The 15,381-nt window shown below is 36.6% G+C and overlaps 1 protein-coding gene across 1 annotated transcript in view; it reads right to left on the minus strand.

Annotated features, from left to right (window-relative positions):
* Positions 1-14,981, minus strand: part of SLC30A10 (solute carrier family 30 member 10) — a 62,449-nt gene extending 47,468 nt beyond the window's left edge. Inside the window, exon 1 of the mRNA XM_056815958.1 lies at positions 14,531-14,981. Within this exon, the coding sequence (XP_056671936.1) occupies positions 14,531-14,981 (451 nt within the window). The remainder of the gene's footprint in view (positions 1-14,530) is intronic.
* Between the last annotated feature and the right edge of the window lie 400 nt (positions 14,982-15,381).

Raw genomic sequence — 15,381 nt, forward strand, 5'->3', positions numbered from 1 at the left:
GCACTGAAGGTACATGGGGTTTGAGCATTTCCACACTATAAGAAGGAGAAAAAGCTCGCACCCAAACGTGATCTGAACTACCCTCCCCCACTTCATCTACAGAACCAGAGTTGGGACCAGAGTGCCCAACAGAGACAGCAAGTGAGCGAGGGATGTCTCTGTAGTGAGTGTGTGTGTCGGGGGGCACACCAGGGTCCTTGGGATCTAACTAGGACTGCCAGGGATCTACCCCTGAGAGCAGTTACACAGGAGACCCCTGCCCACTGGAGAGCACAGACCGCGGGTGCTCTTGCAAAATGCGGAAACTGTGGGGACTCCAGAGCCTGCCTGAGGCAAAAGCCCCACTCCTCTCTGTAGTGAGTGGGGGGCACACCAGGGTTCTTGAGAACTGACAAGGACTGCCAGGGATCTACCCCTGAGAGCAGTTACACAGGAGACACCTGCACACTGGAGAGCACAGAGCTCAGGCACTTTAGCAAACTGTGCAGAGATGCCAGAACCTGCCTGAGACAAAAGCCCCACCATGTAACTCCACAGAAAACCTGCCCATCTCACTCAGATTTTGGACTAAAAAGGAAAGGGAAAACCACCAAAGGGATGGCTCATTGTGCCCAAAACCAACCCTCCAAGAAAAACGGGAAAAAAAAGTGACTCTTGAAAACTTTTACAGAGGGAAAACCCAGGCTACAGAGGAAAAAGAGGATGGAATTCAAAAAAAAATCAAAACCTTCCACCAAAAAATGGAAACTGTCCACAAGCTCTGGGAGAATTCAAATTGGAGCTTATCCAAAAGATGGAAGCCTTCTGGCAAAAAAAAAAAATAGGAAAATTTTCAAAGAGAGAACAACAGTCTGAAAGACAAGAACTCAATTGGAGAAACAGCTGGAAGCCACAAAAAGCAGGGCAGACCAAACTGAAAAAGAAATCCAGTCTTTAAAGACCAGAATTAAGCAACTGGAAGACAATGATCCTGCAAAACAGTAAGAATTAATAAAGCAAAGTCAAAAAACTAATGAATTAGAAGAAAACATAAAATATCTCAATGACAAGGTGACAGACCAGGAAAACAGAGGAAGGAGAGACAATTATAGAATCATTGGTCTACCTGAAAAACCAGAGATAAACAAAAATCTTGATGCCATACGACAAGAAATAATTGAACAAAATTGCCCTGAAGCTCTTGAAGAAGGGGGCAAAATAGAAATTGGAAGGGTTCATAGGACACCCTCTATACTAAATCCCCAAAAGACAACTCCCAGGAATGTAATTGACAAATTCAAGAGCTTCCAAGCTAAGGAGAAAGTCTTACAAGAAGCCAAAAAGAAAAATTTAGATACAAAGGAGCACCAATCAGGATCACACAAGACCTGGCAGCTTCCACACCAAAAGACTGCAAGGCCTGGAACATGATATTCAGAAAGGCAAGAGAACTGGGACTTCAACCAAGAATCACCTATCCATCAAAACTGACTATATATTTCCAGGGGAAAGTATGGACATTCAACAAGATAGAAGATTTCCAAGTATTTGTAAAGAAAAGACCAGAGCTCAGTGGAAAGTTTGACATCCAAACACAAAGAGCAAGAGAAACATGAAAAGGTAAATGTGAAAGAAAGGGGAAAGGAGAAAAAAAAATTTTTTGTTCAAACTCTCTTCTATAAGGGCTACCACTAGATCAAATTATATACATGAATATATGGGGGAAATTTTATAGGTAACTCTCAAAAATTGTATGCATTAAAAGAGTACACAGATGAATCACTCATAGGGAAAGATTGGGGAATTAATATGATTTGGAGGGGGAAAAGGAAAAAAAAGGGGGAAAATCAATGATGGTACCAAGATATACTTGAAGAAATAGAAATAAATTAAATAGAATAATCTTTGTCACACAAAGATACACACAGGAAGGGGGGGGGGAAGAATTCTCTTATAAGAAGGAGAGGAAGAGAGTGCTAATTGGTATTACTTAAAACTTTCTCTCAGCGAAATCAAATCTGAGAAAGAAGAGCATCTAGATCCATTGGAATCTTGAATTCTATCTTATCCAACAAGGTAAGGGAGAAGGGAAAACTAAGGAGGGGAAGGGGGAGGAAACACAAAAAGGGAGGGAAGCAGAGGGGGGAGGGAAATTCACAGACCCCCACACACAAAAAAAACAAGAAGGGAACAAAAAGGGAGGGGCCAGAAAGGGAAGCATAGCAAGGGAGGGGACTAGGGGGATAGATTTAAAGTAAAACACTGGTTTAAAAGGTTATAGCAAAAGAAGAAAGGTCAGAATTAGGGGAGGATATCAAAATGCTGGGGAATTCACAAGTGACAATCATAACTTTGAATGTGAATGGAATGAACTCACCCATAAAATGTAGCTGAATAGCAGAATGGATTAGAATCCAAAACCCTACCATATGTTGTCTTCAAGAAACACACATGAGGCAGGTAGATACTCACAAGTTCAGAATTAAAGGTTGGAGTAAGACCCATTGAGCCTCAACTGATAGAAAGAAGGCAAGAGTTACAATCATGACATCTGACAAAGCCAAAGCAAAAACAGACCTGATTAAAAGGGATAGGGAAGGTAAATACATCCTGATAAAAGGGAGTATAGACAACAAGGAAATATCAATAATCAACATGTATTCACCAAGTGGTATAGCACCCAAATTTCTAATGGAGAAACTAGGAGAATTGAAGGAGGAAATAGATAGTAAAACTATACTAGTGGGAGACCTGAACCAACCACTATCAAATTTAGATAAATCAAATAAAAAAATAAATAAGAAAGAGATAAAAGAGGTGAATGAAATTTTGGAAAAAATAGATTTAATAGGTATATGGAGAAAAATAAATAGGGACAAAAAGGAATACACCTTCTTTTCATCAGCACATGGCACATTCACAAAGATTGACCATACACTAGGTCATAAAACATGGCATGCAAATGCAGAAAAGCAGAAATAATAAATGCAACCTTTTCAGATCATAACACAATAAAAAGAATGATCAGTAAGTGTACATGGAGAGCCAAATTAAAAATCAATTGGAAATTAAATAATATGATACTCCAAAATCGAAACAATTAATAATTTCATTGAAGAAAATGACAATTGTGAGACATCCTTTCAAACCTTATGGGATTCAGCCAAAGCAGTACTCAAGATCCCTGAGTGCATATATTAACAAATTAGGGAGGGCAGAGATCAATGAATTGGAAATGCAAATTAAAAAAAACTCAAAAGTGAACAAATTAAAAACCCCCAGAAAAAAACAAATTAGAGATCTTAAAAATTAAGGGAGAAATTAATAAAATCAAAAGTGATAGAACTATTGAACTAAGAAATAAAACTAGAAGATGGTACTTTGAAAAAACAAACAAAATAGACAAAGTACTGGTCAATCTAATTTTAAAAAGGAAAGAAGAGAAGGAAATTAACAGTATCATAGATGAAAAGGGGGACATTACCTCCAATGAAGAGGAAATTAAGGCAATCATTAAAAACTTCTTTGCCTAATTATATGGCAATAAATATGCCAATCTAGGCGATATGAATGAATATTTACAAAAATATAAATTGCCTAGACTAACAGAAGAAGAAATAGAATTCTTAAATAATCCCATATCAGAAAAAGAAATCCAACAGGCCATCAAAGAACTCCCTAAGAAAAAATCCCCAGGGCCTGATGTATTCACAAGTGAATTCTATCAAACATTCAAAGAACGTCTAATCCCAATACTATACAAGCTATTTGACATAATAAGCAAAGAGAGCATTCTACCAAATTCTGTTTTCAACACAAACATGGTACTGATTCCAAAGCCAGGCAGGTCAAAAATGGAGAAAGAAAACTACAGAATAATCTCCCTAACGAACATAGATGCAAAAATCTTAAACAGGATACTAGCAAAAAGACTCCAGCAAGTGATCACGAGGGTCATTCACTATGATCAAGTAGGATTTATACCAAGAATACAAGGATGGTTCAATATAAGGAAAACCATCCACATAATTGACCATATCAACAAGCAAACCAACAAAAATCACATGATTATCTCAATAGATGCAGAAAAAGCCTTTGATAAAATACAACACACATTCCTATTAAAAACACTACAAAGCATAGGAATGGAAGGGTCTTTCCTAAAAATAATAAACAATATATATCTAAAACCATCAGCAAACATCATCTGCAATGGGGATAAACTAGAAGACTTTCCAATAAGATGAGGAGTGAAACAAGGATGCCCATTATCAACTCTATTATTTAACATTGTACTAGAAACACTAGCAGTAGCAATTAGAGAAGAAAAAGAAATTTAAGGAATTAAAATTGGCAATGAGGAGACCAAGCCATCACTCTTTGCAGATGATATGATGGTCTACTTAAAGAATCCTAGAAAATCAACAAAAAAGCTAGTAGAAATAATCAACAACTTTAGCAAAGTAGCAGGATACAAAATAAACCCACATAAGTCATCAGCATTTATATTTATATATATATATATATATATGTATATATATATATATATATATATATATATATATCTCCAACACATCTCAGCAGCAAAAATTAGAAAGAGAATTTCCATGCAAAATCACCTTAGACAATAAAAAATACTTAGGAATCTATCTGCTGAGACAAACACAGGAACTATATGAACACAACTACAAAATACTCTCCACACAACTAAAACTAGACTTGAGCAATTGGAAAAACATTAACTGCTCATGGGTAGGACAAGCTAATATAATAAAAATGACCATCCTACCTAAACTTATCTATCTATTTAGTGCCATATCCATTGAACTTCCAAAAAACTTTTTTACTGAATTAGAAAAAAACATAACAAAGTTCATTTGGAAGAACAAAGGATCAAGGATATCCAGGGAAATCATGAAAAAAAAATACAAAGGAAGGTGGCTTTGCAGTCCCAGTTCTCAAACTATATTATAAAGCAATGGTCATCAAAAGAATTTGGTACTGGCTAAGAGACAGAAAGGCGGATCAGTGGAATAGACTTGGGGTAAGTGACCTCAGCAAGACAGTCCATGACAAACCCTAAGATCCCAGCTTTTGGGACAAAAATCCACTATTTCCTAAAAACTGCTGGGAAAACTAGAAGACAGTGTGGGAGAGATTAAGTTTGGATCAACACCTCACATCCTACACCAAGATAAACTCAGAATGGGTGAATGACTTGAACATAAAGAAGGAAACTATAAGTAAATTAGGTGAACACAGAATAGTATAGATGTCAGACCTTTGGGAAGGGAAAGATTTTAAAACCAAGCAAGACTTAGAAAGAGTCACAAAATGTAAAAGAAATAATTTTGATTAAAAAGTTTTTGTACAAACAAAACCAATGTAACTAAAATCAGAAGGGAAGCAACAAATTGGGAAACAATCTTCATAACAAAAACCTCTGACAAAGGTTTAATTACTCAAATTTACAAAGAGCTAAATCAATTGTACAAAAAATCAAGCCATTCTCCAATTGATAAATGGACAAGGGACATGAATAGAAAATTTTCAGTTAAAGAAATCAAAACTATTAATAAGCACATGAAAAAGTGTTCTAAATTTCTTATAATCAGAGAGATGCAAATCAAAACAACTCTGAGGTATCACCTCACACCTAGCAGATTGGCTAACATGACAGCAAAGGAAAGTAATGAATGCTGGAGGGGATGTGGCAAAGTAGGGACACTAATGCATTGCTGATAGAGTTATGAATTGATCCAGCCATTCTGGAGGGCAATTTGGAACTATGCCTAAAGGGTGATAAACCACTGCCTGCCCTTTGATCCAGTCATAGCACTGCTGGGTTTGTACCCCAAAGAGATAATAAGGAAAAAGACTGGTACAAAAATATTCATAGCTGCGCTCTTTGTGGTGGCCAAAAATTGGAAAATGAGGGGATGCCCATCAATTGGGGAATGGCTGAACAAATTGTGGTATATGTTGGTGATGGAATACTATTGTGCTAAAAGGAATAATAAAGTGGGAGGAATTCCATGGAGACTGGAACAACCTCCAGGAAGTCATGCAGAGCGAAAGGAGCAGAGCCAGGAAAACATTGTATACAGAGACTGATACACTGTGGTTCAATTGAACATAATGGACTGCTCCATTAGTGTCAATGCAATGTTCCTGAACAATCTGCAGGGATCTAGGAGAAAGCAGAGGACAAACGATGGGAGTAAAAATACTGAAGAAAGGCAACTACTTGACTACAGGGGTTGAAGGAATATGATTGAGGAGAGACTCTAAATAAATACCCTAAAGCAAAAACTAACAACATGGAAATTGGTTTGGATCAAGGACACATGGGATACCCAGTAGAATCACGTGTTGGCTATGGGAGGGGTGGTAGAAGGGGGGAGGAAAAGAAAATGATCTTTGTTTCCAATGAATAATGTTTGAAAATGACCAAATAAAACAATGTTTAAAAGGAAGGAAAAAAAGAAGTTATAGTGGAAACCTAGGGGCAGTTTCAGTTGACTCTGCCCCTACATGGATTGATCTGGAACTCAAATACAGAATCTTTGAACAAAAGAATATAAAAGTAGCTGTTTTTTTTCTATAAACTCTTGGCTACTCTCTTAGAATCAATATCAAGTAATGGTTCCAAGGTAGAAGAGTGGAAGAACTAGGCAACTGAGGTTAAGAGACTTGTGGCAGTCACATAGCTAGGAAGTATCTGAGGCCAAATTTGAACCCAGGACTAGGTCTAGCTCTCTTTTCACTGAGAAGCCTAGCTGTCCAGAAGTTTATATTTCTTCAAAAGTTCCAGGGGATCAGTGGTACATTTTTCTTTTCTTCCACTCTTCAGATAAGATTCATATATTAATTCTCCTCTACTCCTTCACAGTCTCCCTCGACCTGATTTCTTCATAAAGCACTCCTTGCTTACTTGAAAGGAAAGCTCTATTAAAACCTGACGTTCTTCCAGGCACTTTTATCTTTTCCAATGGCCAGGAGTCCAATTGACATGTAGTTGTTACTTAGCACTAGCAGAAATATGTCAGGTCATTAAAATATTGTTCTATCCTCCATGTTTGCTGAAATGTATGTTCAGTTCTTTATTGCTTTTATTGACTGGCCAAGCATAATTGCTGTGTTACGTAGCTCTTAAGGGAATCTTTTATACAGGGTGCATTTCCCAGTATTTTCTTGGGTTTTCCTCCTGTCTTATCTGGTGCTTACTTGCCTTTGACCTACAATTGGCATATTCCTGGCATTCACATAAATAGTAATTGTTCCTTGCTGTTATCTACAAGGTCTTTCGAAGATAGAGTAATTAATTTCCAAGAATTAATAAATGTTTTCTAATTTAAATAACATCAAAAATGTGTATGATTTTGGGGGCGAATCCCCAACAAAACTGGGGGGGAACTGAACTGCTCTTCAGATTTATTGGAGTAGAAGTATAGTGTAATGGAGTAGCCAAGTGCAATTTTGGAAAAGTGTGTAGAGGGAAGACGATGGAAAGACATAGTGGGGAGAGGGCAGCTAGATAGCTGGGGCTCAGAATGTCTTGAGTTCAAACCTGCCCTCAGAAACTTCTTAGATGTGTGACAATGGGCTAACTCCCATTAGCCTTTACCACTCTTCTGCCTTGTAACCAAATCACAGTATTGATTCTAAGGTAGAAAGTAAGGGTTGTTTGGGGTTTTTTCCAAAAGACATGGATGTCAAGAGTTTTGACTCTTAGGTGATTTAGGTGATTGGGAAACCATCAAAAATTTTTGAAGAAGGAAATAATATTTTCAAAGTAATGGTTTAGGAAGTTCATTCTGGAAATTGTTTGAAGCATAAAGAAAGGAGTGGAGTAGAGAGAGATTGCTTAAGGTTATTACAGCAGGTTTTTTTATATTATGGTAGTTTTAAAGTGAAGTGATCAGGGCTTAGACTAGGGTGGCAACAGTGAAATAGAAAGAAATAGATATAAGAGGCATTACAACAGAGTAATTGATATGATTCGGGAATTAAATGCAAGTATAAAAAATGTTAAGGAATAGTCAAGAATCACTGTAAGGTGTGGAGCTTTCATTCCTGGGAAAATGGTAGTATCAATGACAGAAATAAGAAACTCTATAGAGGAACTGAGTCTTAGGAAAAGATATTTAGATTTAATACAACTGAAAATTTAGGTGAAGATGTCCAATAAGCAGTTGGAGATTCTGTATGGAGAAAAAGACACTGGTTCTCATCATTAGGATTAATCTCATGGGGGGAGGGGGGAAATGAAAGCCAAATTGCCAGCGGTTGAAGATTAAGTGGATAATAGGGAAGTATAGGTACCAAGTATAAATTTTATTCAGAGAAATCTGATGGTAAAAGGGGGTTGGTGATGGAAATTGGCTCAAGGAAGTTGAAGGAATGAAGGAAAGGGTTTTTTGATGATTTTCTAAAGCAAGGGAGAATTAAACACATATATAAACCAATGCTAAAGAAACACTAAGGAGAGGAGGGGGAGGAAATAATTAATTCATAGATTATAGATTCAACTAGCACCTAAGTGGCACTGTGCATGGATAAAGTGTTGGGCAATCTGGTCTCAGAATTTACTAGATGTGTAACTCTAGGCAAGTCATTTAAGTCATTTGCTTCAGTTTCTTCATCTAAAAAAATGAACTGAAGAAGGAAATGGCAAATTACTCCAGTATCTTTGCCAAGAAAACCCCAAATGGAGTCATAAAGAGTCAGACACAACTGAAATGACTGAAAAACAACAGATCCAGAGCTGGAAAGGACCTTTGAAGGTCCCCTTGTCCAATGTCATCATTTTAAAGGTGAAGAAACTGAGGAGAATATAGGTTAAGTTTCTTGGCCAAAATCACAGTTGTAGTAAGCAACAAAGGCAGAATTTGATCCCAAACCAAGACAGACAGACAGAGAGAGAAGAGAGAGAGAGAGAGAGAGAGAGAGAGAGAGAGAGAGAGAGAGAGAGAGAGAGAGAGAGAGAGAGAGAGAGAGAGAGAGAGAGAGAGAGAGAGAGAGAATCACATAATCAATATGTATAAGAGATACAATGACTCCCAGAGCAACTGTCAGTTCAGATATCTCTCTCAGTGGGTTTACTAAATTGCTCTTTTCTTTCATTTCATTATTTTTACAAGTAATAGCTTACTGACTAAAGAAAGAATGAGTATTTTTCAGAAATGAAGGTAATATAAAATCAAAAAGATCAACAGAATTTTTAAAAATCAAAATTTTAATTTCCTTGATTTCAATCTCATTGTATCTAACCCAGTGCCTACAATAGTGCTTTAGGCCTGGTAGAGGTGAGTCTTTAATAAATATGTTGAATTGAATTGTTGAATAACAGCCAGAGGAGGTAAGTTTGTTTCATTTAAGCTCCTCTTTTTCTCCAGAAAGGTTTACTTTCAGCTTTTTGAACCTTGCCTATCTTAACTAATTTTCAACAAAATTTCCTGTGGGAAATAAACCAAAAAAGAAAGTCACACATTTTTAGTCAGTGTCTACAGCATTGCACATCCCAGGATGGACTTTTTTAAAAAATAGGCATCATTCTGTGTTTGATTCTATTGACCCCAGTGTAGCATGTTGAAAGTTGCAATGAGGCCAATTTAGGTTTCCTAACAATTTGTTGTTGTTTTGTTCTGTCAAACCCACCTCTTTGTGACACAGTATGTGATTTTCTTGGCAAAGATACTATAATGGTTTGCCTTTTCCTTAACTTTGCCCAGGGTCATACAGCTAGTGAGTATCTGAGGTTAGATTTGAACTCAGGTCTTCCTAACTACCAGAGCACTTTTTACTGAGCCACCTAGTTACCCTTTCTAACAATTATAGTTGTCCAGAAGTAGAATGGGCTGATTCAAAAGTAGTGGGTTCCCTCTCAGTGGAGATTTTCAAGCAGACTGGAGGACGACTTGTTAGGAATGTTGTAGTGGTGAATTTGGGTCTAAATCTGGGTTGAATCAAATGGCCTTTGAGGTCCCTTCTAGCTCTGAAATTCTCTTTTTTTACATGATAAGTGTCACACTTAGAGTTTGCCAAAGCAACAAGTCAACAGTGTTGAAAAAAATATCTGCATTGCTGAGATTGCAGATCATTCTCCTGTTACTACATCTGACAGCCTAGCCTGCTCTGTGGAAATACTTTCACCCTAGGTGGGAGGGTAAACACTTGGAGAAAAAAAAAGGCAATTTGGTGCCAAAAGGAAATTAATTTTTAAAAATGTAAATCCTTAAATTTTAAAAGAAAGGGATTTTTCCATTGGAAGTACATTTCCAAGTCTATTTAGAGAGTGAGCCTCCTCTCTGAGCCTGCTCTATCCCTCTCAGTCACATTGATAGATGGGGCAAAAGGACTCCCTCAAAATGGGGAGCTTAAGCAGTATAATATAAAGTATATAAAATATATAGTATATTACGATAGTATAAAACTTCCTCAAATTGAAAAGAAAAGCCAATTTGCATTAGGGTGTCTGTGTAACCCCAAAACAAGAAAACACATCTGTCAATTTAGGGGAAGCAAATCCAGTGCTCAAAAGTTACAAAGGAAGAAGAAATAACAAATGTTGAAAACCACCTTAATGAAAACTGGACAACTTTAGCAGAGTCAATAAGATGGCGTGAACCCAGAAATCGGGGGAGACCTCTCCTAGATAATGTTCACGGTCTCTGTTTTTGGACTTTGAGCCTGTTGTGTATTCTGCTCCCCCTCCCACTCTTTTTTCTTTTTTAACTTTACCTTTCACTTTTGTCCAAACTGTAATGAAACCCAAGTAAGCTATTTAAAATGTGCTCATTTCCATCTTTTCTTTCATTAAAACTAGGAATCAGAAGGTCCCCCTCAGCTAAGTATCATCCAACTTCCTAGTCTCCCATGGATTCATTTTCATGTTGCCTGGCTCTAGCTATTCCGTTTCCCCCATCAGTTTCCCAGGGATGCCTAATATCTGAACAGAAAGTTCAATCTCTTTGGTCCCAGCTTTTTTGGAACTTTGGGGAGTTTAGTCACCTCTTGATTTTTCTATCATCATAGCCACCCAAATTTAATTATCTTCAGCTCCCTTTGCTAGATGTGTATAGTAGAATGAAAAAAGACCCAAAGGTGTAGAATGAGAACTACTAACCAAATTTTTAAATATTAAAAAATCTATAGGATTTTATCTTACGTTTAGTATTAGTCTAAAAGATACTATTCATAATTTTTAAAAATGCTATGCCAGAGTCAAATGTAATGGATGATAATTGGTTTCAAAATATTAAAGTTAAAACACACAACCTGACTTCATGTAAATAAACCACAAATTACAGAAGTGGTGAGAAAACTATCAATTGGAATCATTCTTTGTTTCAGTTTTGCCTACCTATTTTGGGGGAATGTCTTCATCGTGGTTGTGGTTTTCAAGCAGAGTGGAGGATCAGAATATGTAGAGAGGAGCTGCCTGTGTGTTTGTTGGATGTGTCTGCTGAATCAGAATGAAACGGACCCCAAAATAAAAATTTTTTAAATTGTTCTACTAGACTACAGCTCTATCAATGTAGAAATTCTTCCTCTATATGCCCCCCAGTCTAGAGTGTGAGGTCTCTGATTTAAAATATCATGTCTAATGGTGGGTGTCAATCAATATTAACATGAAAGATAGAATGGATTTTATTCCTTTATTTTTATGAGAGAAGCAAAGTGGAGATCTCTATGGTTTAAGAGATTCATCTGGTCTAAATGTTTTCACTTGAAACTTATTTTGTGGGGTGAGGGGAAGGGAAGAGATGGATGGTAAAGTAGATAACTAAAAACATCACAAACATGAGACTAGAGAGAAGAATAACAAGACTCTAGAAGTGGTATTTCTAATAAAAATAACACTACCACTTCTAAAAAATGTGTTATACTTTTGAAGAGTTTCATCAGACACTGGATTATCTGTTTACCAATTGTTTAGTTTCATAAAACCAATGCCAAAAATATAAACAGAGAATATAAATAATGGAAAATTAGTCCTCTAGATTGATAGTCCCTATTACCATAGTACTTAATTGTTTTGACAAAAAGACTAACTTAGCATGGAATGGATCAAAGGAAGATGAATAATATTTTCTTTTGCCTTATACCCTAGGCTGCTCCAGGAGAACTAAAACCAGGGGGACCCATAGGGTCTGCCCAGCATGAACAGGTCAAAAGCTTGGATAAAAAATGAGCCATGTGTCTTTTATTATTATCTTAACATGGGAATAAAAAATGGGAAAACACTTCTTCAAAAATGAGCACTTTGATAAAAAAAAAGTCAAATATTTTGGCCTTTTCAAATAAATGGGTTACAGGTGTCTAACTATCACCATATTATTTTCTCTATTTGTCCATGTCTGTTTTACCTTCTCCAGCATGAGCCTTGTGGTACCTTTCTTTTGCTATTGATAGGTACACAGATATTCATCATATATTAAGTTAAGCTGGGACCAATGTAAAATAGCTGAATAAATTAGAAATGAGTTCATTAGAATCCTGCTGACACTTTTGTCATTGACTCTGTTTATATGTCTTGGCTAACTGTTCTTGTCTTGCTTTAATTCTAACAAAGGACTATAGTCATGTTATATTTTCACATAATGACCTACATAATAAGATAGAAGATCTTCAGCTAATTAGTGGTTTTTCTTCACAAAATAGTTATAATAAGCCATGTCTCTATTAGTATGTTGATTTAGCCACTTAAAAATTTACTGAACATCTAGTACAAAGGCACACAAGAAAAAGTTTCTGCTCTCAAAGAGTTTACAGTCTAATTTCAATATACTTCAGTTCTACTTTAACCGAACATTCATGGTTGCAAAGTTCTCCCAAAGAAATTCCAGTCCATTGTCTATTTAGTGTCTTCCCCTATTCGAATCAAATTGATCCTTCTAACTTCTTTTTTACTGTTTTGCAACTCTTACATCGTTTCAAATACTATTAAAAGAGATATATTTTTAATGTAGCTTTAGAATTACACACCATAAAGGCAGGGTACACAATAAACACTGATGTTCTCTCATAGAGTACTTCTAGTTTATCCTACATGTACTTTGTATGTTTGCATGTTGCCTCTTATTAAAATTTGAGCTCTTTGATGTCAGGGATTATTTTTGCCTTTCTTTGTAGCATTTAGTACAGTACCTCGCACATAGTAATATTTATTAAGTCCTTATTGACTGATTTCAATTTACCAGTAGGCAAATTGAGATAGAGATTGACTAAGGCACTAGCCCCCTATATTTACATGATCCATCAGCATCCATTCCTGTTCACAAGTCCTGTAAAATATATCTACCATATCATTAGTGGTATATAAAACCCCAAGAAAGAGAAGACTGAATAGTACAAAGCAAAAAAACCCAAACTTATAGAGTTCAACATCCAAATAAGCACTTTAGAAAGAACCCAGGATGGATCGCTATACTACTCAAAGGCTGCTAGTGGCAGATTTTTCTGCATGTAATTTTTTCTTCTACAAACATTTTTAATAAAAACTCTCCCATAGTAATAAAAGTAGGACATACTATTCCTATCAACAGTATGAATGAATGAAGAGCTTCTTAAATCTTTTGCTTTTTCCAAAGATTTAGTACAATCTTCTTTTTACAGATGACCTGATGAATGAGGTTCATAGGACACTTTTCCCTATTTGAATCTTTTCAGAAAATTCACACGCAAATAATATTTTTGTTTTTATTGAATAGAACAGACCCAAGATGAAGAATAGACATATAAATAGTTTTGAAGTTTTCTGCTCAAAAACAGAGGTCTTACTAAATAAGGAGGGTGATATCTATATATACATATATATATATACACGTATATATATATATATTTTTTTGAGCTCACACTTTTTAACCCAACTTCCAGCAATTGTTACTCTCTAAAATTCAGCTATTGCCATTTCACATCTAATTAGAGAGAAAAAAGAAATTTAAGAAGGTTTAGATCCATGATCATTTTTCTTTTTTTCAAATGGCTGACATCACTTTTGAGATTATCCTCCATTCCTAGTTACCTGTCCAAAGCTTCTGACACGTCTGAAGAAGCCCAGTTCTAAATTCTACGATTTTCAGGATCATAGATGAACCTTACATGTACTGACTAAAAGTACAGAGTAGCTCCTCTATATCTGCATATATGAACATATATATGGATATATGCATCCTAGATTTGAAATTAATCAAAGTACTTGCATTGAATCCCATCCCAGATTCAGTCATTATGATCTTGGGTCCGTCACAACCTCTCTAGGGTTTGGTTCTTATAAAAACTGCAAAATGAAGAGGTTGGACTAGGTGGTCAACCCCCCTCGATCCTGGGAAATATCCGGAACTCATTCCATTCTCTAGGAAAACTGAAAATGAAAATTCTTCTTCCCAAATAAGACCTTTATTTAAATTACCTTTTAATTGAAAAATTAAAAGAAAAAAAAAGGCCAACACATCCAGAGGGCACTGGTTTCCAGAGAAGATGACTGTTAAGAAGTCGGGAAGGAAACATAGCAACAAAATGAAGAAGAGTTACTTAGCCTCTTTACCTGTTTCAATGTCTCCCTGGACCCTGTGGGCAGTGCAGTAACAGCAGTCTAGAAAGACAATGTAGTTGAGCACATTGAAAAAGAGTCCAGTAACCCCAGCAATGAGGACCAGTAGGGCTTGTTCCGTCTTCTGCGGGTTGATATATCTCTTGACAGCTTCAATCAGGATGCTAAACATTAGAGCCACAGCAAAAATGGAATTGCCAAATGCTCCCAACACGTCAGCCCGAGGAAAGCCATACGTGCTCTTCCAGTTCTGTTTCATCATGCTGACCCGGACTCCAAAAAAACCTATGACCATGGAAATGAAATGAGAGAGAACAGCAAAGGCATCCGAGGCCAAGGAGAGGGAATTACCGATGTATGCAACCACTAGTTCCATCACAAAGAGAATCAGGCTCACCACGCACATGAGAATCAGGCGACACCTTCTCCCTGTGTAACGCCCCATGTTGTCTTGACGCTCCCACTTGGCTCCTTCTCTAATATTCAGGAAGGTTTGGGCCCCAATAGGAGCAGCTACAGATTTCTCGATTACAGCTCCTGGGATAACTCTCTCCTTAAGTCTTTCAGGGCTTGTCATATTTGGAAAGCGCTTTTTATAGTCCCTAGTAAAGTAATAAAATAGTTTAAAGGGCAATTAAAGCAAGGGACATCACGTGAGCACCAATGGAGAAATGGAAGACATGGGGAACCCCTGGCTTCAGTTATAATTCTGTTGCTGAAAAGTATCTATTGAGATAGAGAAAACCCCATGCCATAAAATCACTACGTAGAAGTTTATCAACACTTTCTGCCTTCCCATTTTTGAAGCCTTGATATGGGATACGAGGCTATTATTAGCAAAACAA

This window comes from Monodelphis domestica, chromosome 2, assembly GCF_027887165.1.
Source record: "Monodelphis domestica isolate mMonDom1 chromosome 2, mMonDom1.pri, whole genome shotgun sequence".
NCBI classification, from domain to species: Eukaryota; Metazoa; Chordata; class Mammalia; order Didelphimorphia; family Didelphidae; genus Monodelphis; species Monodelphis domestica.